The sequence below is a fragment of the Ahaetulla prasina genome, chromosome 8, assembly GCF_028640845.1.
Source record: "Ahaetulla prasina isolate Xishuangbanna chromosome 8, ASM2864084v1, whole genome shotgun sequence".
Taxonomy (NCBI): domain Eukaryota; kingdom Metazoa; phylum Chordata; class Lepidosauria; order Squamata; family Colubridae; genus Ahaetulla; species Ahaetulla prasina.
The window spans coordinates 52,711,409-52,739,344 of NC_080546.1; the positions used below are offsets into that span (position 1 = coordinate 52,711,409).

The 27,936-nt window shown below is 40.2% G+C and overlaps 2 protein-coding genes across 2 annotated transcripts in view; both read right to left on the reverse strand.

The window, feature by feature from the left end:
* STOX2 (storkhead box 2) overlaps positions 1 to 27,936 on the reverse strand; it is a 197,626-nt gene that overhangs the window by 147,798 nt on the left and 21,892 nt on the right. The gene's annotated exons all lie outside the window — the stretch shown is intronic.
* LOC131203013 (storkhead-box protein 1-like) overlaps positions 12,902 to 27,936 on the reverse strand; it is a 38,081-nt gene continuing 23,046 nt past the window's right edge. Inside the window, exon 2 of the mRNA XM_058192813.1 lies at positions 12,902 to 13,779. Within this exon, the coding sequence (XP_058048796.1) occupies positions 13,766 to 13,779 (14 nt within the window). The 3' untranslated portion in view covers positions 12,902 to 13,765. The remainder of the gene's footprint in view (positions 13,780 to 27,936) is intronic.

Here is a 27,936-nt window from a genome sequence, read left to right on the forward strand (position 1 = left end):
TAAATAAATGTCTCTTGTTACAACCCCAGGTCATAACAATGTAATATATCATAAAGTTCACTAAATCAAAATAACAAGAACAAGGTAAAATGAAGTAAAATAAAATAAAACAATAAAAGCAGTGTTAGAATCAAGTTTAGATAAGCTAAAGATTTACTTATATTTTATAAATTGCTATTTCTTTGTTTATGCTGACCTCTAGTGGTTGAAAGAGATGTGGCAATTTTGTTGCACATAATTAGACCCATAATTTTCTATAGTCATGAACATGCTATATATAACAAGTATTAGTGCAAATTATTCTCAGAAACACCTTCTTCTGTGTCATATATAAATATTTCCGTAGATCTGTTTTTAAACATTTAACTCTTGCAAAATACTATTTTCTATAAAATAGTTTTTGTATGCAGTATTTACTTTTAAAAGTCATTGAAATTTCGTCAGACATCTGGTTTATGGACTAAATGACATCTCAGTTTAACTTGCAGATATATTTGCATAACCCTTTAGGCTTATATCCAGGATGGGAAAGTAACTATTAAATTATTCAAAGAAACAGAGGAAGTGAAAATTAGGACAGAGGCAGAAATACTTCCCTTTGCAAAGTCTGTTCTCCTCAAGTCCCTGAGGTTCATGGTAGCTATTTTTCATCCAAGGGATCAGAAATATCCCTGGGAACGTCTGATTGTTATTCTGAAGTTTGCCAAGTTTTCTAAACCTGTTGGTGGCTAATAAGTTCAAAGAAACTGTCTACTATTGACCTCACCCCATTCCTAAGAGGTCTGCAAGGGGCGTGCATAAGAGCACAAGAATGCCTACCGTTCCTGTCCTATTGTTTTCTTTTGTTATATCCAATTAATATAGTTATTACATACTCATACTTATATATATGCTTATATATTCTATTCTATTCTATTCTATTCTATTCTATTCTATATTATATTATATAGTTATTTCATGCCTACGCTTATATCTACTGTGTGACAAAATAAATAAATAAATATAAATAAAAATAAATCAAAGCACTTCTTGATAGGTTTGATCCTTTGGTCATGTTTTTCCATATCTCTGTCCATCTGGCTTTCTTCTAATTTCAAGAAGCCTTCCCCATACTCTTGTTCCTCTGCAAGCACTTCTGTGCCCAAAACGGAGAATTTGTTAGTTTATCCTGATAAGGTGGACAGGGTCACCTTATGTCCTAGACCTAGTATCTTCTCATCTATATTGGCCTATATTACACATGTGGTTGTTCTTGTCTTCAGGAAGGAAAAGAACTGCATACATCTTCCACATCAAATGAACAGAAGGGTAAAAGAAGTATCTCCCTTTGATTTCCCCCAATATTGTTCAACTTACTTCGCACATTGGGTTCTTTATATGTCCCCTGAAGCTGCCTCTGTTTCTGTGTGCTCCAATTACACAGAACGGGCAATCTGCAGCAATTTCTCCCCATCCGCAACAAATAATTTTTCTCAATACCCTTTCCTCAAACTGCACTCCTAAATGTTTGCTTCATTTTCTGTCTGGTCACTTAGTAAATCTGAACTACTGCTGAATTACAAGCTGAGCTGCTTGAACTTATACTTCAGCAACATTTGGAGGGCCATAGATTCACTAGCTCAGCCATAGTTATTAAATGCTTATGATGGATACCGTGTATTATGGAAAAATCCTAGAGGAAGCCTTATACTACATCAGTGGACAATATATAGCAGTGAAACAAAAGAAGGAAAATATTCCAAATAGCCTTGGATGTTGAGCTAGAAAGAACGGATGAACAGAATACTGCTGGTGATTAATTTACTATCTATATAGTAACATTTGCCTGTTAATGGCTTTCAAGTACAAACAAAATAAATTCATTTTGGCATTCCAGCTATAGTCAGAGGACTGTGAATAGACAGATTCACACACGTGCAACTATTAGGAAGTTGTAAATTCCCATTCAATAATGAAGTTCATTTCCCGTTTTTAAAAAAACTGCTGGTATTTCCTGTTTCTAGAACTGATTTCTAAGGAAACTATTGAAATCAAACATGTGTTATACAATGAAATAAAAAGGTAGTTCACCACCTGATGCTAAATAAAAATTATTAGCTGAAAAAATTATACTGACATTCAGCAAGAAGGTAACTTCAGCAACAAGTTCTAAAAACATTTTATGGCAGGCACAAGCCTTCATCAATAATTTGTGGCCTAAAGGAAACTTGAAATATAGCCAATATATGTAAAAATTACCTATTTGATCATTAGGTAGAGGTTTTATCCTTCTCTCCCCAGGCGAAATCAATATGAGGCATCTATTACAACAAATGTCTTTTGTTTCTTGGGAATAGCTTGTATTATATCTATTCCCTTTCTGACTTGAGGATAGGGAAGCCCCACACACACTACAAAACATTGATCAAAATGAGCTTTGTTGCTGTGTAGACAATCTGACTGAAAGGTTACAGGCAACTTGAAAGCCTAATATATTTGCAAATTAGCCATCAGCATTATCTACTACATTTCTAAACATGCAACTACCTTGGGATAGTTGGCCAAAATATGTATTCCATTTGGGAACAGACCATGTGGCCTCAGCTGTGTGTGATTTGGGCAAAAGTGTTCTGAAGTGGCTGAAGGTAGAAAAGAAGAAGAGAAGGGGAGATGCGTCATGCAGGGACATTGTGGTTGAAGAAAAAGAGGGAAGACTATGCATGGGCAGCAGCTGAGAAGTGTGGAAGAGGAAGGGAACAAACTTCCGGGTTTCCAGTCCTTCCTCCATGAAAGTTATGGAGGGTTTGGAAGATCTTTTCTACTTCATCTGTGCTAAAATCAGCGTGCTTCTAGCTGAGATTGTAAAAAGCGTTGTATACTAATCCTTGTGAATGGTGGGTGGCATCACAATAGTGCAAAGGCATAACTGATGAAAATTAAATTGCAGCTTTATTTATTCTATTAAGGGTGCTGGCTAAATCCAGGACAGTATAGACAGAGAACTATGATTGCACTAACCAAAAATCAGCCTTCCCAAAGAGACAGGCTTTCACTCATCCTCAATTAAATTGAGGACACCTGCTGAAAAGTTAAAATGGAAGAAGAAGCAAAAAGGAAATCTTCTCTGTGAATATCCTAGCAAGAGACTAAGGTGATATCTCTCTGTGTCTCTCTCCCCCTCCCTCTCTCTCTTCTCTGCAATGAACATGTGTTAAAGCCCAACAGCTTATTCAAGGACATAATGAGTAACCAGTCCAATTAGACTGACTGCACTAATCCCAATCTCTTTATAACTACAGAATTGGCTTTGGAAGGAAAAAATGCACAGCTGTCCAGCTACCTCTGTTATTTCTGGATTGACAGAAGTTGCTTTAATTCTGAACTTCTAGGTTTTGGGTTGTGGGGAGGTCCAAGATGCTTTCAAATTCTAGTTTTCCTGTAGCTGGATTAAAGGGAGAAGTTCTAGATAAAAGTGCTAAGAAATCCCCAGATGGGGGAAGGCATGCTCACGAAATTTACCTGATTAGTTGCAGTTAATCAGAATGACCTTTTACTGGGGAATGTCTGTCAGGAGGGTTTAAAATTATCCCATCTACCAGACTGTACAAGATTGTACAAAAGTGAATTGATGGTCTAGATAAGATCACACTGAAATTTTCCAAGCCCTATTCAAAACAACGGGCACAACTGGATATTAGGCCAGGATATAATGAGTTCTGAGAATGCATTAGCACATTTGATTTTTTTTTATCTTGAGCTGAATTTAAGGCAGTATCATCTTTTGTAATATCTAGGAAATTCACTTTTATATCAGTCCACAAGTTTAAGCCAAAGAAACAAGAAGAGCAGAGGAGACATACGTTCATATAACAAACATATACCTAACAAACCCTTGACAAAACATGAGATGCAATTCTTTACTTTCCAATTACCATTCAAAATAGTGGCAAAGAAAAAAATATTTTAAGTAGTTCAATGGCACAGTTACAACAAGATCAAACCAAGCATTCTAAGCAAGCCATTTATAAAGCAAAAATGTATTGTTTAGTATTAAGCCCTTCCTTAAAATTGAGGATTTGCACATTGACCTAATCATTTAAATTGTTAGGCGCCAACCAGTGGGAGACAAAAAAGATCAAGGTGAAGATGAGTCATAGGTGAGGCATTTTAAAATACCCAAGAAAGGTAGTGTTTATTACAGAAGCGCAAACTGTAATTTGCAAAAGCAATTTTCACTGAAAGGATGGGCTATTCATTCTCACTGTTTCTTCCCCAAGAAAAAGACTCCAAGGCTGCAAGAAGTTGAACTGCAAAAAAAGTTGCAAGATGTTAAGAACATCTACACAATATTGTCAAAAAAAGTCAATATAACAATATTATGATGTGATTAAAGTTCCACCTCCCTGCCCTGCAGATATCCCTGTGAAAGGTAGAATAATCTTGGGTGTGGGAAATTTCTGCTCTTATTCTCTGAATTGCAAATTTAACATATTTGAAAATTATTTGATAGAGAAGACAGCTAGAAAGCTAAGGAATGTCATTAACAACCTTATTATTCTTCAGGGTTATTGCCATTTTGCCTTTGTGCAAAACGTTACTTCAATATTTCAGAATAACTCCCTCTAAATCAGCACCCCCCAACTTTTTGGGCACCAGGGACCGGTTCCGTGGAGAGAGGTTTTTCTGTGGACCAGAAGAGGCGTAGTTTTGTGTGCTGCCTGTATCCTGCAGATGGAGCTTCGCTTGTTTGTGCGGCCTGGTTTCTGGCATGCCGCGAACTGGTGCTGGTCCATGGACGCAGGTTGGGGACCCTTGCTCTAAATCACTTACATTTAAACTCTTTGGTTCAAATTAAAAAGAAAGGCTCTTTACAAAATTGACCTTATATCATAGGTCTATAGCAGTTGAAAGACCAATTCCCAAACAGGTCAATGTTTGCCACTAAAACTTGACGTGTTATTTCCTCTTACAGGAATTATCAATTTTACACCTTTTCCTTTCAGTTAAGAGAAGTTACACCCTTTCCTCAGGAACACAAAAATTTATGCTGCCAAGACTGTTTTACTTCCTGGCTGGATATACATACAACACAGACATTTGTGGGCTTCTACTTTTAAACTGGTCCCTGTAACAAACTCCCCAGGAGTAGGACATCAAACAGGTTCCTGATGTGCCTTGCTTACACCTTTGTCATTCAAAAGAAAAGGGAACTAGAGGGTCAGCTATTCTGGACTTAATTCTTGCTAACAGGGATGAAATAGTTGAGGAAGTAAAAGTTGTAGGAATTTTGGTGGGGAATGACCGTGTCATACTAGAATTCACTATAACACAGGCACAGGTAACTGAACAGTCAGACTAGTGTTTTCAAATTTAGGAGAGCTGACTTCAGCAAACTGAGATTCCATGGATGGAAGTCCTAGAGGGAAAAGCAGTTCAGAATGCTTTGAAACTCTGAAAAGCAAAATAATAAAGGTACGAACAAGAGGAGAGGAAAATAAAAAAAAAGTCCAAATGAAACCAGCATGGTTACACAAAGAACTCTGAAAAACTGAGAAACAAAAATGACATATTTCCATAAAAAATGGAAAGAAGATCATATAACTAGAACAGTATACTAGCAAATAACCTGAATCTGCAAGAATGGAAGGCTAGGCTCAGAATGAACTAAGACTTGCAACGAATGCCAAAAGTAACAACAATGAATTGTTCAATATGCAAGAAAGAAGAAGAAAAATCAAAGTCATGGTTGGTTCATTAACGGGAGAAGATGGCAAGATGATGTCAAGCAACAGGGAGAAAGCAGAACTGCTTAATTTTCTTTCTGAATCTGTCTTTATGCAAAAGGAAAAAAAATAGTCCAATGTATCAAAAGCAGCACTATGCTAAAAGTAACACAAACGCAGGTCAAAACAGGCAAGGAATAGGTAAGAGAACATCTACGTGGAGGGAAGCAGGCAGTGGGACACTGTCTTGGGGTCAGTGTCTTCAATATCTTCTTAAGTGACCTAGATGAGGGGACTGAAGGGGTGCTCATCAAATTTGAAAAAGACAGTAAGCTGGAGGTATTACTAACACTTCAGAAGATAGACTCAAGATTCAGAAGAATCTTGACAGACTTGAGCTTTGGGCCCTATCCAACAAGATACAGTTCAGTGGTGAGAAAAGGTCCTTTACTTAGACAGGAAAAACCAAACGTATAGGTACAGAATAGGCAGTACCTGGTTCAACAATAGTGCCAGTGAAAGGGTTTTAAGTGTCCTAGTGGACCACCACTTAAGTATGAGTCAGCAGTGTGCTTCAGCTGCCAAAAAAGCCATTGTAGTCCAAGACTGCATCAACATAAGGATAGTATCAAGATCACAGGAAGTAATAGTACCACTATATTGCCCTACACTTGGAATACTGCATCCAGTTCTGGTCACCACAATACAAAAATTAAAATAAATAAATGGCAAGACCCTAAAAAGAGTGCAGAGAAGAGCAACAAAGATGATAAGGAGTCTGGATGTTAAATTATATGATGAACGGCTAAGAGAACTAGGTATGTTTAGCCTAATAAAGAAGGTTTATGGGAGACCCATTAACCATCTTTTAATATTTGAAGGGCTGACACAGGGAAAACAGGTCAATTTGCTCTCCATAGCACCTGAAGGTAGGACAAGAAGCAATGAGTGGAAACACATCAATGGGAAAGCCAACTAGAAAATAAGGAGGAATGTCGTTCTCATGACAGTAAGAATGATTAATCAATGGAACAGCTCGTCTCCTGAAATTGTGAGTGTTTCATTGCTGTAGATTTTTTTAAAAGGGGCGTTGGTCCTACCTGATACGCTCCTTCTCAGGGTTCGGGGAAGATCATCCAGATACAGGTAATACTCTACTTCACTACTTGGAGACCGAGTCAATTTTTTTCTTTGGCCACGCCTCCTCTGCCTGGGTCCTCCCCAGTTTGATGAGGGCGTGGCAATGATGAGGCTCAGAAAAAAAGGGAATCCTGCGAAAACATAAGCCCCTCCCAAACAATGGACCAGACGGTCAATAGGGTGGGGCTGGATGATCTTCCCCGAACCCTGAGAAGGAGCGTATCAGGTAGGACCAATGCCCCTTCTCCATTGTGTCGGGGAAGATCATCCAGGCACGGGACGTACCAAAGCTGGCTAGTCATATGGGAGGGCAGAAGTCTGGTCCCATTGCTCACCCAGCGTGAGATTACTTGGGAACCCCCTGCCCCAAGCTGACCCTTCCAAGTGAGAAATCCCAACGATTCCCCAACCTGCATGACGGAGCATCGAGTGATGCTACAGGAAGAGTCCCCTAGACAATGTCGACACAGGTGAATGGAAAACAAACGGAGGAACGAACCTCCTTGACAAATCCATGTGTACCTAACTGCTGAATATCGGCAGAAGCTGAAATGATCCGGAGGTTGCCTACTCCATGTAGCCCGGTTGCTGTCGAGAGACGTACCGTGATACCACAGCGGGCCTGAAAAACAGAAAGGAAGACCGTGCCCTCCAAGGAGAAAAAAACCCTGGAAGAAATGAAAGGACACGATGTCTGACCTACTTAATTACTGGCGGGGATTGCAGACTGGACCTTGAAAGCTGGAAGCGACCCCATTGGACTCATTCCAACCGGGAGACACTGGTTAGGCCCCCCGAAATGAGGAACTGGTCATCCGTAGGCCATGCCGGAATCAACAGTCAATCGGTGCTGTAACCGTTCTCCAGAATGAGGTGTGTGTGTAAAATTACCTGAAGACTGTATGGTGAGAAAACACTGAATGGAAGGCGAATCCTTCCACCGTGCCAAGAACGAACCGTGTCCCTTTCCAACGCAGGAAAACATGCCGAAGCTAGAAGGAAACCATGGGCCTGCAAGGCCAAATCTGAAAACCCCATGGGACCGTTCGGGAACCCTTGTTACCTATTGACCAGACGGCCCTGTAAGGGAGGAATGTTTGAAAAAACCCCGAAGGGAACTGCGCCTCCCCGGGTCCAGATGATGTACAGGTGGTAGAAGAAGCCCACACCATGGATGGATAAAACCTCCCGTGGCTCCTGGCGATGGATAGGGGCCCTAACAGTCAATTGACAGGAGTAGAATCTTATGATGCGTCACTATGACTGCCTCTCCCTGCGTAGCCCCAGGAAGTTGTGACATGCCTTGGGGCATCTAAGGTTAAACTGGTTATCTTAATATAATTTAGATAAATAAATTTAGATAGATAGATAAATAAATAAATAAATAAATAAATAAATAAATAAATAAATAAATAAATAAATAAATAAATAAATAAATAAATAAGATGTTCTTGCTGGTAACCACAAAGGTTAGGTATGTTTCCTCATGTGTCAGAACGGTGGAGCCCAACTAGACCAGGATGGTATCGGGCCAAAGGAAGGCTGACCTGCAAGGATACCAGGATCTGGCCACCACCTAGAGAATGGAACAATAGAGAAAGAAGAGACCCTCCTGAAACTGAGGAAGTTCTCAGGTTCAAGGACTCTGCAGAGTAACAAGCCCTCTGGTCATGTAGGGACATGGGATGGCCACCTGTGATGGTGATGTCTAACTGGCCAATTAAGTCAAGAGCCAACCTTGGAAGGCATGGTCCTGGTCCTAGGGAGTAAATAGAATGACTGCTAACCCAAGCAGTTGGCTGAAATGGGAATATCATCGTACCCCTGAAGATGGGCCACTAGAGTTCCCTAAGGGAATGGGAACCAAGACCTCTGTCAAGCCTAGGAAGGAAAGTACCACGTAACCGCAGTAAGTACACCCCAGGCAGTTACATTGGCTACTAGTATCCCAAACCAGAACAAACTACTTGAGCTAGTATATATTGTTGGATGATTCTAATAACAGTGAAAACTAAGTCAGTTTTAAGGTTATGTTCTGACTTGACTCTGGAATCAAAGCTATGCTACTCCCATAGCCACTGGGAAGGGAAGGTAAAGGAACGGAGCGTGGATTGTTCACAATTGAAGAATCTCATTTGTACTGTTTCAAGAACCTATGAAGTGAAGTCACTGGGAGCAACAGAGGAAGGGATTGATGCTGACAAGGAAGAAATCAGCAGTTTCCAGGTTATAAACCAATAATGTCCCTGTCCTGCCCATATGAAAGTGGAGGGGTAGGGTGGATGACCTAGTCCCCGACGCCGTGGGCAACCTGAGAGCTGCCAGGATGCCAATAGCCTGCCGGGACCCATTTGGAGACGGACACAGGGACCCCTAAACCAAACTGGATAGAGTAGAGGCAAACTCCTACCTCTGGAACTTAGAAGCCCTGAAGAGGGTGACTAAGTGTGCCATAAAAAATTCCACCCTACTGGAACCACCTTCCCCAACAGGCAAGTGGTGCAAGCATTTTCCGAGTGCCACAGAAACCCTAGAGCCTAGTGGTAATTGAAGAACTGAGACCCCTTGGAGCCGACAAATCTATCATGGTAGGGAACAGATCGATTTCAACATTGGCCTGCTAATAGGAAGGACAGGCTCGCCAGGCAATTAATCCTTGCAGCCATGAAGGATAACGCCAGGATGTCAAGTACATTCCTCTCCAAGATGGAGAATTCCTCCTATCAAGGACTGCCAGGCCCACTACCACTTACCCCCGCTTTCCGGCGAGAGCCGGAGGTGGGACTATTGGAGCGTAATGGTCCTTCCCGGATACCCAATGGAAAGGGACCGAATGCAAGTAGTATCGATGCCAGACAAGCCCTTATAGAATGATGGTTTAAATCATCGGGTCAATGCAGCCCTACCGTGACAACAAAGACCAGTAGGTCGGGAACTCCCCATCATATGGATACATCACCTGTCGAAGATGGATCTGACCAGGGAATGGAAGGGACGTACCAGGAGCAGAACCTCTGTCTTGGAGCCAAACAATAAGACCAAGGGGCATGTACAACTAGCCCACCTGTGCGTGACAGAGCGAGTGGTTGAATGAACCCTGCGGTCCAGAGGATCATGGCCTTACCTGCCCTTGAGTGTAATCACAGTTGAGCACATCTATCGTTGCATCCTCTGTTGTCATGCCGGACTGACTGAAGACACCACTGGTGTGGTCTGCTACTACAAAAACTAAAATGTAATTAAAGGTTTGTGCAAAGGCCAACGGCTCCCACATGCGGCTAGTGAAAAGACTCTTGTATATCTGCCAGAAGGCTGGTTTAGTGTCCAGGCCAGAGGAAGTAGGCCCCTTAGAGACTAGGCCTGTATGACACAATGACTGACTCCAGCAGTCACATGGTCCTTATCCTCTTTGCTCTTAACAGTAAATGGACCCAGGAGGTCTCTAGTCAAACCCCTAGTCCAGACAGGGAACCTGTCCTAGATATCCAACCACCAAACAGTTGTTCCGTCCGAGTAACCAGCTCCTGTCCAGTCTATGAGCTAAATAGTGAAGCAGATGCGAAACCTTCCAGTAAGTGGGAACTAGAATCTGATCTATTGAGCCAAACCATATTAAGTGAGGGTATAATATCATAAGGCCGCTAAGGCCAGGCATCGAGTTACTCTGAAGGAGTCTCTCCTTTGCCTAGGCAGGTGTGCACAAGTTGCAAGTCCTCTATTGCAAAACTTCCAATAGAAGTCGGAGTACTGATGAGATACCCGATAACTGCTTCGCAACTGCAGGGAATAATATCCCCGTAATTAATGATAGTCTGCTGCCTAATTTCAGATGCACGAAGTCCATGTGTCCAGGTAATTTAGTATACTGTTAACTGCCCTGAGTCCCTTGGGAGAAGGGCGGTATGGAAATCAAATAAATCCTAATTCTAAAGTACACTGTCCAATAAGGAAAAACGGAACCCCATGGATGGGAGAGGTTCTTAAAACTATCCCTGATCATCATGTCAGGACCCCTATATGATCTTATCTTCTCCTATCTTATCTTATATCTTATATCTTATTCTAATCTATTCTAACTGAGAGCATATGCACCAAGACAAATTCCTTGTGTGTCCAAACACACTTGGCCAATAAAATTCTATTCTATTTTAATTAATCCAATTCTATGCTATTTATTATATTATACTCTATTATTATTAATATGCATTATGTTATATTATATTAAAGTTATTTAAAGTTATTATATTAAAGTTCATTTAAATATAATTATTATTATTAAGTCGTATAACTATTATTTTATTGAATTCTATACAAATGTGCCTTGTATTCCCCGGCAATCAGTGCTCGAGGTCAACCCCAACTTGGCTGGAGACAGAAACATATAATAATAAAATAAAAATACTTAGGACTCTAATTATGCCGTGCAGAAAGCCCACCGGAAGTTGGGATATCAATAAGATAGCTAAAAGAATTAAATTTGCTATTATTAGCGATCGCTGTCTTGCTGATAGAGTTAAATTTAATAAGCGGGTATAGAATAGTCGCTAAAATCTCAAAGGACCAAAGACAGTTGAAAATGAGCTAAAATAATCGTCGAATGACGTATAGGACTAGCCCCAGATCTGAGGAGGCACCGCCTACGAAACCGTTAAGGAAAGGGCGGCAAAATTCCCGCCATTTTCCTGTCTTGGCGGGCAATTTGGGTTAAATCCGGCCAAGTGGCTTCTGCCATACCTGACTGAAAGAAGCTCCCCTGCAACGCTGAAACAGCGATGTCTAAAAATAAGATTAGCCCCATAAGCTCCACGGCGGTCTAGCTCTGCGGAAAGAGCCGCCCGAAGAGAGGCAGACTGGCTCAAGGAGCTACTGCCGATGCCGAAATGGCGTTGGGCGCTGTGGGTCCATCCCCAGTTGTATAGGCAGACCGGCTCTAAAAGCTCTCCTGCCGCCGCTGTTGGAGTGGGAATGTCAGCCTTGGAAATGCTTAGGGATTCACTTAAAGGGGCCTTTCAGCCTCGGCTCTTCAATTTTTGTGACACCAAAGAAAAAAACATTCGTCCCGCTAGTCGAAGGGGAGCTCAGCGATTAAGGCTGCAATGGGGTGTTAACGCAGTAACTTCCAGTAACACTCGAAATTCATAGCCCTCCTAAACGAACTATCCAGTCGCTTTTGCAATACGTACCGGCCGCCCCTTTACCTGTATAGTTGGTAAACTGGTTTAAGAGAACACTCCAGCCGAGGCCGCTATTCGCTGAGTGTTGACGCCAGTGAGATGGAGGAAATAGGCAGACCGGCTCGAACAGAGCGCTCCTGCCATGGGCGTTAGATCGCCGAGCGTCGACGCCCTGAGGTGGCGGACTTAGGCAGAGTAGCTCGAATAGGGCATTCCTGCCTCTGCTGAAAAGGCGCTGAACTCTCCCTTGCTCATAGAAAAGGGAGGTACCCCATCGTGGCTGCAAAGAGTCGATCGCTGATGCCGCTTCAGTCAGAAGAAATGGGCATTCTGACTCTCAAGGAACTCTCTGCAGCGGCAATAATGGCGCCAATCTCCTCAGCCGCTCTCCTCTGTAATTCAGGCAGACTGGCTCGTTCAAAGCAGTCCTGCCGCGGCTCTTTAGTGCGCTCGCGCGCTTGCCGCTCTCAGTATGCTCGGATGATACCGGCAGGGACTGAATCCCACTTTGCCTTCGCAAAGTATGCCAGGGGTCGCCCGTTAAGGGGCAAACCCCCTCCGCTAAGCGCGGGATCGGCCGGGACTTCGGCCAATCTTAAGACGGTAGAGAGGAGTAACAGCGACCGGTACCTCCAATATCGCTTCCTGCGATCATTGAGTCTCGCTCGGTAAAATATATCCATTAAGATGATGAAGTAGCTGAGCCTCATTTTTCTCAGTCTCACTCGTTGGAAGACCGAGTCGAACTGGGGAGGACCCGGGCAGAGGAGGCGTGGCCAAAGAAAAAATTGACTCGGTCTCCAAGTAGTGAAGCAGAGTATTACCCGTGCCTGGATGATCTTCCTCGACACAATGGAGAAAAGATTGGACAATCATCTGCGCAGGATGATATAAAGCTTGGACAAGAGGTTGGACTACAAGACCTCCAAGGTCCCTTCCAGCCCTATGAGTCCATAAAAAACTGCCTTACGTGTTGTGGCTAGGAATCCTTTTAATGGTATCTGCCCATCCTCCCCTTAGAAAGCATATTCCAGATTTCCTCTTTTAAATTTTGCCACCTTAGGGATCTTAAGAACTGTGACAGGAATGATTCCCGCCCCCCCATATATATGACAGGCCCCAATTCTGCTCACTTTTAGCGAAGTCATTAAGACCTGGCTTTTGAATTTTGTTATACGCCATGCAAAATCACATTGTTTGACACTGGGCAGCCTTATAAATCTACTAAACACATTTTATGCTTTAAGTAATTTTAGACATACAATTCAAAACTGATCTAAATATAGGAAGTTATTCAAATAAAGCTAATATGTAACTTCTTGTCTGCCAAGAAATGGGCAGGCATCAAGCCAAATAATGCCTTGTCCATTTATTTGATTTATTAGCTTACCAACTGTAGACCAAAGAGACTCAGTGCAAACTGTACAATGGTTTAGAGCAGGGGTGTCAAACTCAATTTCATTGAGGGCTGCATCAGGGTTGCCTTTGACCTCAGTGGGCCAGGGAGGATGTGGCCAGGGGGGATGTGGCCAGCTTGATGTTACTCGTATCGGGGGTACCTATGGTGGCTTGAGTGCTCTGCTGGAGAAAACGGGCTCCCAAGCTCTGTTTTCGGCTGCAACAGCCTCCTGCAACCCTCTGGACCTTCCGAGCTGTTTTCGCTGGCAGAGCCACCGTGGGCCAGTCCTTCACTGTTTCCAGGGTTTCCAGATCTAAATACCCCGCAGGACGGATCTGGCCTCCGGGCCTTTATTTTGACACTCCTGGTTTAAAGGAAGAAAAGCACAGAGTTGGAGACCAAATTTAATGCGACTCGAGCTTTACAGATACTTTGTCTAAAACCTATGAAAGTTGAACAAAAGGCCATCTAGCCTTTGAGTAATTACAGAAGCTATATTCTTCTCTTATAATGTGGCCCAAATTTGCATATATACATAAATACTCCTTTCTGAGTTTGGTCTTTTTCATGTTTAAAGCTTGGAAAAAAGCTAATGCAGCACTTCGGAGCCACTAATTCATTTTTCATTTCGTTCTACTGACTTCCTGATGAACTTGATCACAGAAAGACTTTCTCCTAATCAAATTTTAATGAATACCGCTGTCTTCCCTATATTTTTTGTTTTTTTTTTAACTGCCAACCAAGAAAGAAAATTTTAGCAACTCTGACAAATTATATTTTACATAACCCTAGATCTTACAGTGGCTTGCTTGCCATAAATCACAGATCCTTCTCTAATACACACAGCAAATGAAAGCAGGGGGAAAAAATACCATGATGAATCAAGTGAGATAGAAAATGAAAGAGGTAAATGGATAAATATCACAACTTCATAAGTAAACACAAAAGAGAGCATGTAGACTGTTACCTTTCCTTGACCTTTGTTGTAGGCAAGTTCTTGAGAAATCTCAGTGGTAGGAGACCGCGTGGCAACAAAGCCTTTTTCTCTACACTAGCAGTGCTAATCTTTGCCCATCCTTTCTCAAACCAGAATGTTCCAGATGTGCCAGATGTGTAGTTTCCATGATTCCCAACCAGACTCATGAAGGCTAAAACACTGGGAAATCTAGTCTACCACACTTGGAGCTGTCTTAGTCAGTGGAGGCTGGATGAGTCCACTTTGATTGAAGCCAAAAGATAATGCAGTTGAAAAAAAGAGAATCCTACATGCCCCATATCATCTCAACTTTGAGATTATAGTTGGATTTTTAATATACCATGGTCATATTAGTGCTTGATCAAATCCAGTGTTTCTCTTGCTGCCTGGGGAATTCTGGAAGTTGAAGTCCCCATACATCGTAACGTTGCAAAGGCTGAGAAACTTTTATCTAACTTTTTTTTAAAAAAGCAAATCTCATGGTTGGGATTTCTATTGACTATCAAGAAAGCTACAAAAAGAAGAGTACATGGTAGAACTAAAACAGGATGGACGAATTCCAAGTCCAATGAAGGTCTGGCTTTTTACATTCAGATCTGGTCACACCCGGCAAATCATACATGCTTCTGGAATGTTAAGAGGTGAAGACAAACAGAGATGCCTTTCTATTAGGAAAGTTACAGATTAATTTTTGCTGGTGCACTAGGTTAAAAAGTCAGCAAAAGTGAAAGGGTGTCACATTACCTATTAGGCAGGGAGAATAAAAGTCTCAAAGGGTGAAGTCTCTGTTCAAGACCTTAAAAATCATCACCTTTTGTGCCTACGCAGGAAGAAGCTCCTCCTCCTTATACTGGAATGTATTTCATGAGTTTAGTTACAGCATAAATATTATAAATTGTTGTCTGTAGGTTTCAGGCCCAGTGCTTTTTCTTACCATTCATATCTGGAGTTTTATAATAGCACACTTTTCATCAATGAGCACAGATGCTCAAGTTAAAGGTTTTGATTAGTGCAGAATGGTTTTACCATCAACTTAGCAGTTTGACAACTTCAAAGAGGTTATCCTGATTTTCTTTCTGTGACTAGAGATCAGTAGGAGATTTAATCGCTAATCATTCGGTTTTTTGTTTTTAAATAGCACTGAGCGTGCAAGGAGAGTTTTTCTCTGAAAAAGAAATGGACAGTAGTACTATAAGTGCTCTGGCCCCATGAAGCTGGACTATGGAGAAATTAAGTTGCAGCCTATCTAAACTACCATAGCAACATTGTCCAGATCCCTATGGAAAAATAGATTGCACAAACATTTAACTTTGTTCCACCATCTATCCTCCTTCAGAATTAACAGAAGGAGTGTTAATAGCTGGCTAGCCCCAGGTTCTGTAATCCATTTACTTGTGCCAGATCAATACATAATGTTTAATCTAGTTTTCTGTGGTGTTTCGTATCAGATTAGAATGAGAAACTACCCTTCAAAAGACAAAAATATTTCATTTTGTTTTGCTTATACAGCAACAGGACAAAAATATTTTAATCCAAGCTGGGATATACAGCCATTCTTCCCTAAGGCTTGATGGAAGGAGCCATTTTGATTTATTCTTCAACCAACACCCATCCCCACCCACAAGCCTGGCTTACTCTATATACTTCACCAACATCAACTTCTAACTTTATTCTTTAAAAGACTCTTCTTCTGAGACTTTTGTATTACTTGAAAGAGGATAGACCTGTTTGCCATGCTTCAGATTTTGTGCAGATTTTTCCCCTCAAATTTACACCCACCTTTTAAACCATGAACATAAAGTGGCTTCTAATTCATGCCATATATGAACAAATGTAACTCATATCAAAATAGGCTCTGGAGAACAACAGACCATATTCTGGACTGCTGCTCCCATTCAATGAAGGAAGCTTGTAACACATTCCTACTTGCCCTTGACAGAAACACTGCTAAAAGATCAGACAGGATCTGGACCAGTTTTTTGGTCACCATGTTTCATTTCTCCCCATGTCTGAAGAGGGTTATAGCTGCATTTCTCTTTCAGCAGCATGGATAGAAGCAATGAGAATAAGTGAAGTTTTCCTATCTTTACAACATACAGAGTATCCTCATGCCTCCATTAACTTTATTGCCTTGACTTTGACACAATAAGTAGCTTTCCTGGTTAAGTTAAAATTACAGTTATTATGTTTTCTGCACCAAATAGAAGAATCACATCAAGTGCCAAACTTTTTTTTGAAGAACTTTCACTGAGCTAGGCCAGATGCCTTTTAAAGATTTTAAGAGGCTCAAGGACAAAATGTTAATTTGACTACAAAAAGTTCACTTTCTTCTGGTTTCCTACTTCAAAGTAACTTTTTCTTCATGTTTTTCCCCATTTTTGTGCATAAATCTCTGATCTGGAGTGCATAATGTAATCCAAAGTAATTTATAGTATTGTGCTTTAACTGATTAGTTATACTGACTTGAATGAAAAAGTCTTATTTTAAAATATCTTACATAAACTCACCAAATTTTATTTCAGATCAGGGTATTCCACTTGGGGTGGGCACAGGCTTTCCAAGCAATTGCTCATCCCATTAAAAACATCTGGCATAAAGACCTATTGGCATTTTGTGGTCAGTAACCAAAACCTGACTGCTAGAATCAATTATGGAAATGATGAGATGAAGATTTAAGTTTCCTTGTGCAAACCTCACTGATATGTTTGGCAGTTCACCAAGTACAGCAATGAAAACAGCAAACAACAGAGCTGGCCTTGAATTTGTTCACCAAAGATAAAAGCTTTACAATTATTTTTAAAAGATGCAAAAACTATAAATTTCAGCTTTGGTATTTGGAGGAGCTAAAGGTGCAGTTGTAGTAACAACATACAGGTGAATATTTTGAAAAAATATTCATTACTCTAGTTTCTATTTCATACAGAATATTTTTTAAAATTCAAATTGGTTTGAATGTCAATTTGAGTCAATGTGTGTCTATTTGAATAACTATTTTTCATTCATTACGGTTCCTAGAAAACTAGTCCTGAGACCCTCAAAAACCTATTAGATTAATGAAACTGAAGACAAGATGGTTTGTATTCATCCAAATTGTTTTTGATATTTACTGAGGTATCCATTCCATCTGCCCCAGTTTCTATGATATTACTCTCAATCTATTGGGCATGAGGATTATAGCAAGATGCTTACAGCCCTATAGAAGGAATATAATCCTACTGATCTTCTGTAGGCTAATTCTTCTGTAGTTTTTGATACTATTAACCATATCATTTATTCTGGACCATCACAGTGATTTGGCAGCACTAGATAACTTCTACTTGCAGGGACAATTTCAGATTGTAGAATTGTGCCTCCACACTCTGGCCATTATGCCGGAGAAGCCATAATGCCAGGGTTTGTTCTGAATCTATATGAAAAACTGAAAGTAAATGATCCCCTGAGAGCTGGAACTTGATAACACATCTACTGTGTTTCCCTGGAAATAAGATCCTGTCTTAAATTTTTTTGAACCCTGAAATAAGCACTTGGCCTTATTGCCATGCGCTCAAAAGCCCGATTGGGCTTATTATCAGGGGATGTCTTATTTTGGGGAAAACAGGGTATGTAATTGACATTTATCTCTACCTATCCATAACATCTAAGCTTGTAACCAGTGCCTGGATGCAACACAATTAATTGAAATTGAATCCCAAGAAATGAAGAGCTTCTGGGCAGGCAGTTCCCAAATTTGGGATTTCTGAGATTTTATAATAATGTAGCATGAAGAAAAGATACATATTTTGGGATTCTCCTAAAATCATCATTGGCATGTAACACAAGTTACACAAAGCAATTATAATTGGGAGATTTCATTTTACCATTTACCATTTTTTAACCAGGTCTTTTTCTTTGTCTTTTCTATCAGACACTCCAAGTACAATGTTTCAATACATTAACAATGTATTCCTGTCTGCTGAACTTTTGGCTAATACTCGGTATTTCCATTAAAAAAAATCTGCAAAACATAGAAACAATATCACACAAACTGTATGTTAAAGAGAAAGTTCTCTAAGAGTTATTATGAACTTCCCAGAAGTTGAGGCAGACATGCAACCATAGTAAGACTGAAATTCAAATATCTTTTCAGCCAGGAAAACAGTATCTGCAGACCCCATCTAGACTGGCAAAGCTATTGCTCATGAATTTTCTCTCTCTTTTTCATCAGTAACCTTAATTAAGTAGCCAGTAAGTGAGTCACCACATTCCAACTGCACACAGTACGTGATCTAGGATGGAGCTTTAGAAGCAGGACATAGCCTGTAAGAATTTATTTTAGCCATTTTGTAGCCGGGAGAAAATAAATATTTTTAATGAATGTGGATGTGAAGTAAAGAATCATAAAACATTTTAAGTTTATCAAAAGGTTAACAAGTAATAAAAAGCTCATTAGAGCACTATCATTATTGCATGTCCAAAGCACTTTTGATCAAAGTATCTGTGGCTACTTTCTCCAACTACTTAGTTCCTCATTATTTCTAATCCAACAAACATTTTTATTCTTAAACATTTACATCCTTCAGAATGAAAGTTTGACCAGTGCAGTTTATAAACAGTACCCACTGGAGATAACAGATTGGGCAAAGTTGCTTTCTGAGATAAAAATCTGTGGCTCTCCAAATATTGCTTGACTATAACACCATCATCCCCAACCACAAGCCATCTGCAGATCATAGATTGCCCATTCTTTATTTGTATTCAAGTCTACCACAGCAGCAAAATTAAAAGTCTGGGCATCTTCAGCTTAATTCTCATCTTGCTTGTCTTTGCAAATTCCCACTATTTCAACCGGTTATCGTCTTAGCTTATAATTGTCTACAGAACCAAAGGCAATATATAAAAAAGACTTTTCTGTTTTGCTAGTTTGCCAGAAAGTTATATAAACATTACTGGTACAATATTGGGTGACCAATATCACAATCTTACATTCTTTTTCCTGGAAGTAAATACCCTCTAAACGTAATTGTTTTTTTCTTCTGCCTTTTTCTGTTTCTTTTCTAAATAACTAAAATAGTGCTTGACTATTCCATGAAATGCTGTGTAAATAAATATCACTGTTAAATACAAATCATATTTTATTTTCCATAAAAGTATATGTATTGCTGTGTTGTATTTTCATCATATTCATGGATTTTGTTTTGTGATATTTTGAAGAATACATGTATTTCTGTAAGTAGTCTAACGAATAGCCATAACAGAAATGTAATTGTGCTTATTGAAACCTGTGAGAAAAGGTAAAAAAGAAAAAGGTAGGTGTTTATTTGTATCACCAAATGGGATGTTCTGAAAAATTAACAGTTTAAAATTGGGCCCTCCTCTCGCTGTCCCACAAAAAGCAAAGGAGCCCCGGACAGTAGGGCTGGGTAGGAGGGAGCCGTCCTGCTTCCCACCCCTCTTTGCCATTTTAAAAGGTGCTTGGCTAGAGGTGTCACCCAGCTGATTGCCCTGCCCAGTGACCACAGGGCCTCCTGCCTCCCAACCCAGTACCCAAGGCCATTTCCAGCCACACTGACCCACCAGGAAGCGCATTTGAATGTCCCATGCAGTGAATTGTCCAGGAGAAAAGGCTGGGGCAGGAGCATTGGTGGACCACTGCTGGGGGAGGAATGCCAGGGGAGGTCCAGCCGAGTATAAATGCTGATGGGGGGCTGGCTGGGGTGAGAGGCCATGGAGAAGTGAGTGTGGCAATATGTCCAGTGCCACTTGTCCTAGACCCCCTCTCAACAGCACATTTTTAGGAAAGATTGTGTCATTATTAACAGAAAAAGCAAAATCAAATAAAGAAAATAGACTAACAGTAATATTACAATAAAATATTACACATAAATCAATACTGTCACCAATTTCTGATGACAGTCAAATACTCATTCTAGATAGGTTTGTGATTAATCTGAAAGTAGAAAGATGAAATCTTTATTTTAAATTTATTTAAATTATCTTTGGAAAAATTCATGTTTGATTTTTATATATCAGTGATATTTTAAAACCATGAACATGATTTCTTTGGTCATAAAATTTTCCATTTCTCAACTTTTCAATCCCCTCGATATGAATAATTTGGAACTAAAACATAACTCATACGGTTTGGCTTCTCTTTTTAATGATATATTTTGGTGTGAAATCCATGTAACCTCATTTAGCAACTGCAATTGGCACCAGCAATGTGGTCATTAAGTCACTGTTAAGTGAAAAAGCACCAGACCATGAATTTCCAGAACTTGATTCATGAAGAAGATGAGTAAAAGGGGAAAGCTTATTGCCTTTCCCCCCCACTTACTACTCTTTGGAATGCTTACCCCAACACTGGGATAATTAGTAAGAATTAATGTTTGTATTCATATTCTTGAAGAAAAAGAAGAGATTACAAGAGAATAAGCAGTCACACAATGGGGAATACACATCAAAAGGAATGTGCTAGCAAGCTCTCACCCCTAAGCTACTTCAGAGGCAAACAAGGCCTTCTGTGCGTAACTGCTTAGGGTCTTGTCAGCGTCAGGCACCCATGCAAGCTAGCTAGGAGAATTTTAATCAACTAATTACGTTCACAGAGTTCAGCTTGTTAACTTGTGTTTAGCACTTTCTGAGACATGCTACCTGCAGAGAAAAGGAGTTCAGTAAGAGATAGCTTGTTTAGGCAATCTTCCATTCTGTGAGAGGGGGAAGAAAAATAAACAGATCAGGCAGGCCTAGGACAATGCATCCTCAGCCATGGTAATGGCAAAGGTGTGACTGAGACAGAGAGAGCAAGTAAGCTGCTGAGAAAACCCAGGCACTGGCCATAGTGTCACTTTTTCATCAGTGTCATGGCCAGAGTGTCATTCTACAAGGCAGATGCTAAGTGAGAACTACCTGTATGACTTTTGAGTAGCTTATCAAAGGCACACATGCTCTTTTTGGTTGCATCTGCAGTACGTGAAACATAGCCACACATCTGGGGTTTGTGCGTAGCCAAATTAATGAATTCAAATCACCAGCAGGGTAAACGTTATTTTACTACAGTAGAAGATTGTACTTTTTACTTTTTTTTTCAATACAAGAACAATTTTTAAGTATCCTGATCTAATTTATTTCAGTTGCTTTATCTATGATTATACATTTTCAGAAAATTTATTGTGGTCAGAAAAAAGAAGAAAAGACAAGCTGAGGCTTTCAGCACAGCATAACATTGTATTTCATTTTTGTGACAAAAGAGTAAAATCTCTGCCAAGTCAGATTGATTCTTGATGATTGGATTTTTCATGTATTTTTCTGAGCAATGAAAAAGACGTTATTTGCCTACAATGGGGTGTTTTCTCAACTTCCAAGCTTCTTCCACGAGCTTGTTAATCCTCAGAGGACTGGCAATCAAATACTAACCAGGCCTTATCCAGCTCAAGTCCAAACATGCTAGAAGACTAGAAGCGAAAATATCTTTTGATTTCCATGAACAATTGCTGTGGTCCTGACATCTCCAAATTCATGCCCAATACTACCTTTATCAACCTGCCCCAGGAGGCTGTTAGGTAACACAGCAACTGCAGAAGTTCTCTTCTGGCCCTCGAATCAACCATTGAAGGTCACCAATACAAGTAGCTTTTCTTTAATAACCATTTGATGATGATGATCATCGGGCAGGGTATAGTAAAATATTAAAAGCATTTTAACAGTATAAAAGTTTAAAAGAAACAAGATTTATTAAAAGTAATTAAAAGTAATTAAAAGGCAGGGGGAAAGCTTCAGGGCACTAACCAGCTCTGTGGCTGTGTGCTCAGGGGTGAAATTCAGCAGGTTCTGACAGGTTCTGGAGAACCGGTAGCGGAAATTTTAAATAGTTCAGAGAACCAGGAAACATCACCTCTGACTGGCCCCAGAGTGAGGTGGGAATGGAGATTTTTTTTATTATTTTTTATTATTTTTATTTGAATTTATATCCCGCCCTTCTCCGAAGACTCAGGGCGACTTACACTGTGTTAAGCAATAGTCTTCATCCATTTGTATATTATATACAAAGTCAACTTATTGCCCCCCCAACAATCTGGGTCCTCATTTTACCTACCTTATAAAGGATGGAAGGCTGAGTCAACCTTGGGCCTGGTGGGACTTGAACTTGCAGTAATTGCAAGCAGCTGTGTTAATAACAGACAGACTTGGTCTGCTGAGCCACCAGAGGCCCTATATTTTGCAATATACTTCCCCTGGAGTGGGGTGGGAATGGAGATTTTGCAGTATCCTTCCCCTGCCATGCCTACCAAGCCATGCCCACAGAACTGGTAGTAAAAAAATTTAGATTTCACCATTATGTGTGCTCCTCTGTGCATCCCAAGCAAGGCAGGGTCTGCAATATACTTCCCTGCAATCAATGGGATAGCTGATTTAATGAGACAAAGATTGTTCCGTAGGTACCATTGCTCATGCGAACAAACATGAATTTACTACCATTGCTTGGACCCACCCACATGAAACCTCCTATAAAGTATGTTTTTAAACAGACATTATGTGGTTCCCACGCCCATTCAATTGAATACGTACATTTGACTCTACAAACATACTCACTGAAATAAACACATAACCATTCAACCAAATCAACTTACTGTACACTAAAGCCCAGCAGCTTATACTTATACTTGTAAGGGCTAGGCTGATATTTATATAGTAATGCAAAGTAAATATGCCTTAACTATTCAAAGGATGTATTGATTACCACCAAAATTTGATTTTAGCACTTCAAGATCTACATAGTGAGAGATATTTGAAGGCTGTGTGTATCCTTCAAGCAATTCCTCAGGATTATTTGTTAATATTCCATTTTATCAGTGTATAATAGAAATAAATAAAACATTAAGTGCAAGCTTTAAAAGTACTAAAACATGAAGATATGCAATGTAAGATTAGGGTTACATATTTTGCTAATATCCTCTCACAGGAACTGAACTCCTGAGAATTTTAGGTAGAGTTAGCATCTGGTCAAGCATACCTGAGCTTGGAAGCCAAGTAGTGTTGGGCCTAGTCTGAAGAGCATCAGACTAGATTGGGTTGTCAGGAAGAAAAAAAGCCACTGAGACTTCTGAAAAAAAGGAACCAGCAGCAAAGGAATAAAAACACATAAAGAGGATTGTACAATACCTACTGTAAATTCAAAGCAGTCCATCAGTTTATTTGTCTAATTATTTATTTCACATATTTACACGCTGCCCCAGTAAAAAATGACTCAATGGTTCATATAAAGAAATACAATAGAAAGCAAACCGATATACATACATACATACATACCATACATACATATTTGTTTTCTGAGGTTTTCATGGGTGTTTGTATGTAGGTCTTTGGTTGTTTGGGTTTTCTCCCGTGTAAAATTGGAAGTGTCTTGGCGACGTTTCGATGAAGTCTCATTCGTCATCTTCAGGCTTCAGCTTCGTGATGAAGCCTGAAGCCTTCGTGCAACATTGCTCCCAGAAGCACGAAGCTGAAGCCTGAAGATGACGAATGAGACTTCGTCGAAACGTCGCCAAGACACTTCCAATTTTACATGGGAGAAAACCCGAACAACCAAAGACCTACATATATTTGTTTTCTGAGGTTTTCGTGGGTGTTTGTATGTAGGTCTTTGGTTATTCGGGTTTTCTCCCGCGTAAAATTGGAAGTGTCTTGACAACGTCAAGGAGTATATGAAATCCCATGCACCGCCTGCCCCATCACATACATCGGACAAACCAACAGAAGAATAAGTGCACGCATTGAAGAACACAAGAACTCAGTCAAAAAAGAGGAACCAACTTCTTCCCTGGTCCAACACCTTAAAGTCACAGGACATGATATCGACTTTAAAAAGACCAGAACTATCGCCAAAACTGAACACTTTAACAACAGAATAATCAGAGAAGCCATCGAGATAGAAAAATACCCACACAGCATGAACAAATGAGGTGATACTCCCGCCTACCAGCCATCTGGAAACCTGTCCTCATTGACAAATGAGTCCCTAACACGAGGAATGACACCAGACCCACACTCACGAGGTCCACACAGGGTGTCACCAACACGCATCCAACCAAAAAGCAGACACAAACACAGATGATGAAGCATGACCAAGGAATAGAAGCCAGACCGCAGCTGCATCATTAGCCACTTCAAACCCCTCCAGCAGACTGACACCCACTATGAAGATGTAGCATGAACACGATGCCAAACAACAGCAATGCAGCTCACCAGTTCAAATCCCCCTGCAACTCAGACTAATCTGAGCACAACCAAGCCCCCACCCAAACAGGACACACCCCCAGCCAATCAGAGCACAAAAAAACCCTTATCCAATCAGAGCACAGCCAAGCTCCCACCCAATCAGTTCAAACCCCCGCTAGCAGTTAAAAGGAAGAAACAGCTGCGATCACACATTGCTCCAAGAAGCACGAAGCTGAAGCCTGAAGATGACGAATGAGACTTCGTCGAAACGTCGCTAAGACACTTCCAATTTTACATGGGAGAAAACCCGAACAACCAAAGACCTACATATATTTGTTTTCTGAGGTTTTCGTGGGTGTTTGTATGTAGGACTTTGGTTATTCGGGTTTTCTCCCGCGTAAAATTGGAAGTGTCTTGACAACGTCAAGGAGTATATGAAATCCCATGCACCGCCTGCCCCACCACATACATCGGACAAACCAACAGAAGAATAAGTGCACGCATTGAAGAACACAAGAACTCAGTCAAAAAAGAGGAACCAACTTCTTCCCTGGTCCAACACCTTAAAGCCACAGGACATGATATTGACTTTAAAAAGACCAGATCTATTGCCAAAACTGAACACTTTAACAACAGAATAATCAGAGAAGCCATCGAGATAGAAAAATACCCACACAGCATGAACAAACAAGATGATACCTCCCGCCTACCAGCCATTTGGAAACCCGCCCTTATTGACAAATGAGTCCCTAACACGAGGAATGATACCAGACCCACACTCACGAGGTCCACACAGGATATCACCACCACACATCCACCCAGAAAGCAGACCCAAACCCACACGGATCATGAAGCACAACCAAGGACTAGAAGCCAGACCGCAGCTGCAACATTAGCCATTTCAAAGCCCTCCAATCCATACATGCAGCAGACTGACACCCACTATGAAGATGTAGCACGACCACAAAACCAAACAACAGCAATGCAGCTCACCAGCTCTAATCCCCCTGCAACTCAGACTAATCTGAGCACAACCAAGCTCCCACCCAAACAGGACACACCCCCAGCCAATCAGAGCACAAAAAAACCCTTATCCAATCAGAGCACAGCCAAGCTCCCACCTAATCAGTTCAAACCCCCACTAGCAGTTAGAAGGAAGAAACAGCTGCGATCACACATTGCTCCCAGAAGCACGAAGCTGAAGATGACGCATGAGACTTCGTCGAAACATCGCCAAGACACTTCCAATTTTACATGGGAGAAAACCCGAATAACCAAAGACCTACACACAAACACACACACACACACACACACACACACACAGATATATAATGTATTATAAAATAATAATAAATATTATAAAAATTGAAAATAGCAACACTGCATAAATTGAAAAAGAACTGGTAACAATAACTCAAATAAGAGGGAAACTCTCCAAAAAGACTGTCAGTCTTCACAAGTTTGCAGAAAAGCAACAAAGATGAAATCAGGTAAATTTAAAGGTACAATACCTTTACTAATTGGGGCCAGATAGCTCTCCCTTCCCACTCTCCATATCCATACACTAAAAACTCCATAAATTTATCAACTTCTATGTTTTAAATCTGCAAGAACCCCAAATTCTAAAAATTCACAATTCCAGAAGAAAGGGTCGCTCTGCACAGAAGTTTTATCAAACAAGAAAAGTGATGGCAAAATGCTGTTGGATGCCACAGATACCAGCCAAGTATTAACATGACTGAAATTAATAGGGATACTTTGCAGTCAATCATGCTGCCAGCTATAAAAGATAAGTGAGAAGTTGCAAAACATGGCTTACAGGAAAAGAACACCCAAGAATTCTGAAGGAGCAGGCAAGGGCAAAAGAATAGCTGAATCAAGGCAGCAAAAACGTACTTGAAATATAATTAAGGATTAAAAACACAGCTTATAGTTGATCTGTACTATGACAGCCTAGGGACCATTCAGCTAAACCAATCTCAGACTGAAACTGTTAGCATTTTTTCTATGTTCCTAGATTTTTTTTTATTTCTAAAAAAAGGGGGAAAGGGAGGAATTATAATAGTTACAAATAAAAATGCCTTAAGGGTTAAGCTCGTAGCAAAAGTACTTAAGATGCAGAAAATCAGATATCCTCAAGGATTTTCCCCCCAAAACTATTTTACCAGCTCTGGCAATTAGCAAAAATCTGACAAAAGCAGAATTTGCTCATACCAGAGCTCTGGTTATATACGCCATAATCTTACAAGCTGAATTTGAAATGTGGTAAATGTGATTTATTTTGGCATACACATTAATGACCTATGTTTATATGCCTTAGCCAAACTGTAGATAGCAGTCACAGTTGTCTCAACTGGGAGAAGAAAGTAAACTCCAGATTTTCACTTACATAAAGCAAGTTGACCACTATATTCTGGCAGGCATTTTCTTCCCAGCCTTCGACCATCAGTGATGAGTGAGGATTATTCCAAAGTTCTGAGCAATCTTTATCTGCGCTCCAATTAAAAGATTAGGAGGAAGAGGAAAAAAGGTTGGGCAACGTGTTGTTGAGGTAAGCAGAGTATCCGTGAATAAAGAGGACCACTTAGGTAACCTTTTTCCTACTATTTATTATTCCTTACTATTTCCTGAAGATAAACGCAACAACAGACTACTTTTTTTGAGTAGCAGAAGTATTTTTAATGAGGCACGTTATTTTAAATACACACACTACTATAATTGTTCTCATAGCTGTTCAGATATTGAACATTATTTTTATTACTTATTTAGTTTAATGACAATATAAAGCACAGAGACCACAATTTTCTATACCCAAATACATATACAAATTTGTTTTTTGAGGTCCGTATCTGTTTCTTAGTATCTGCATGATTATACCCTAGATCTCTCTTCTAGCCAGTTGTTCCTCAAACATCTTGAACAAACTACCATAAATCCCAACTAGTTGGGAACTGATTTCTAGCTTATGTAAAAGACAACAAGTTGGGGAAGTCTACCCTAGGCTACAATTACAATATATAAGTACTGACATGTATTTATTGATAAGTACTGACATGTCAACTCAATCCCAACTTCCAGCAGATATGACACAGAAGAAATACAGAATGTATTTTTTTCCAATCTATATATTTGCAGGATAATAAATAAAAGCAATATGAACGTAACTACATCTTCCCATTCTTATCTTGATAAACCTTGAAGCAAATTGATTAATAAATGTTTCCACAAGCTTTATGTATCATGACTGGTGCCAATGTCTTTCTTATTATATCTAGACATCTAAGCTTCATCAGTGCCACAATCTTCCTGGATATTATCCAAGTACCTGAAGGGTCTTTTACTCTCAACTCT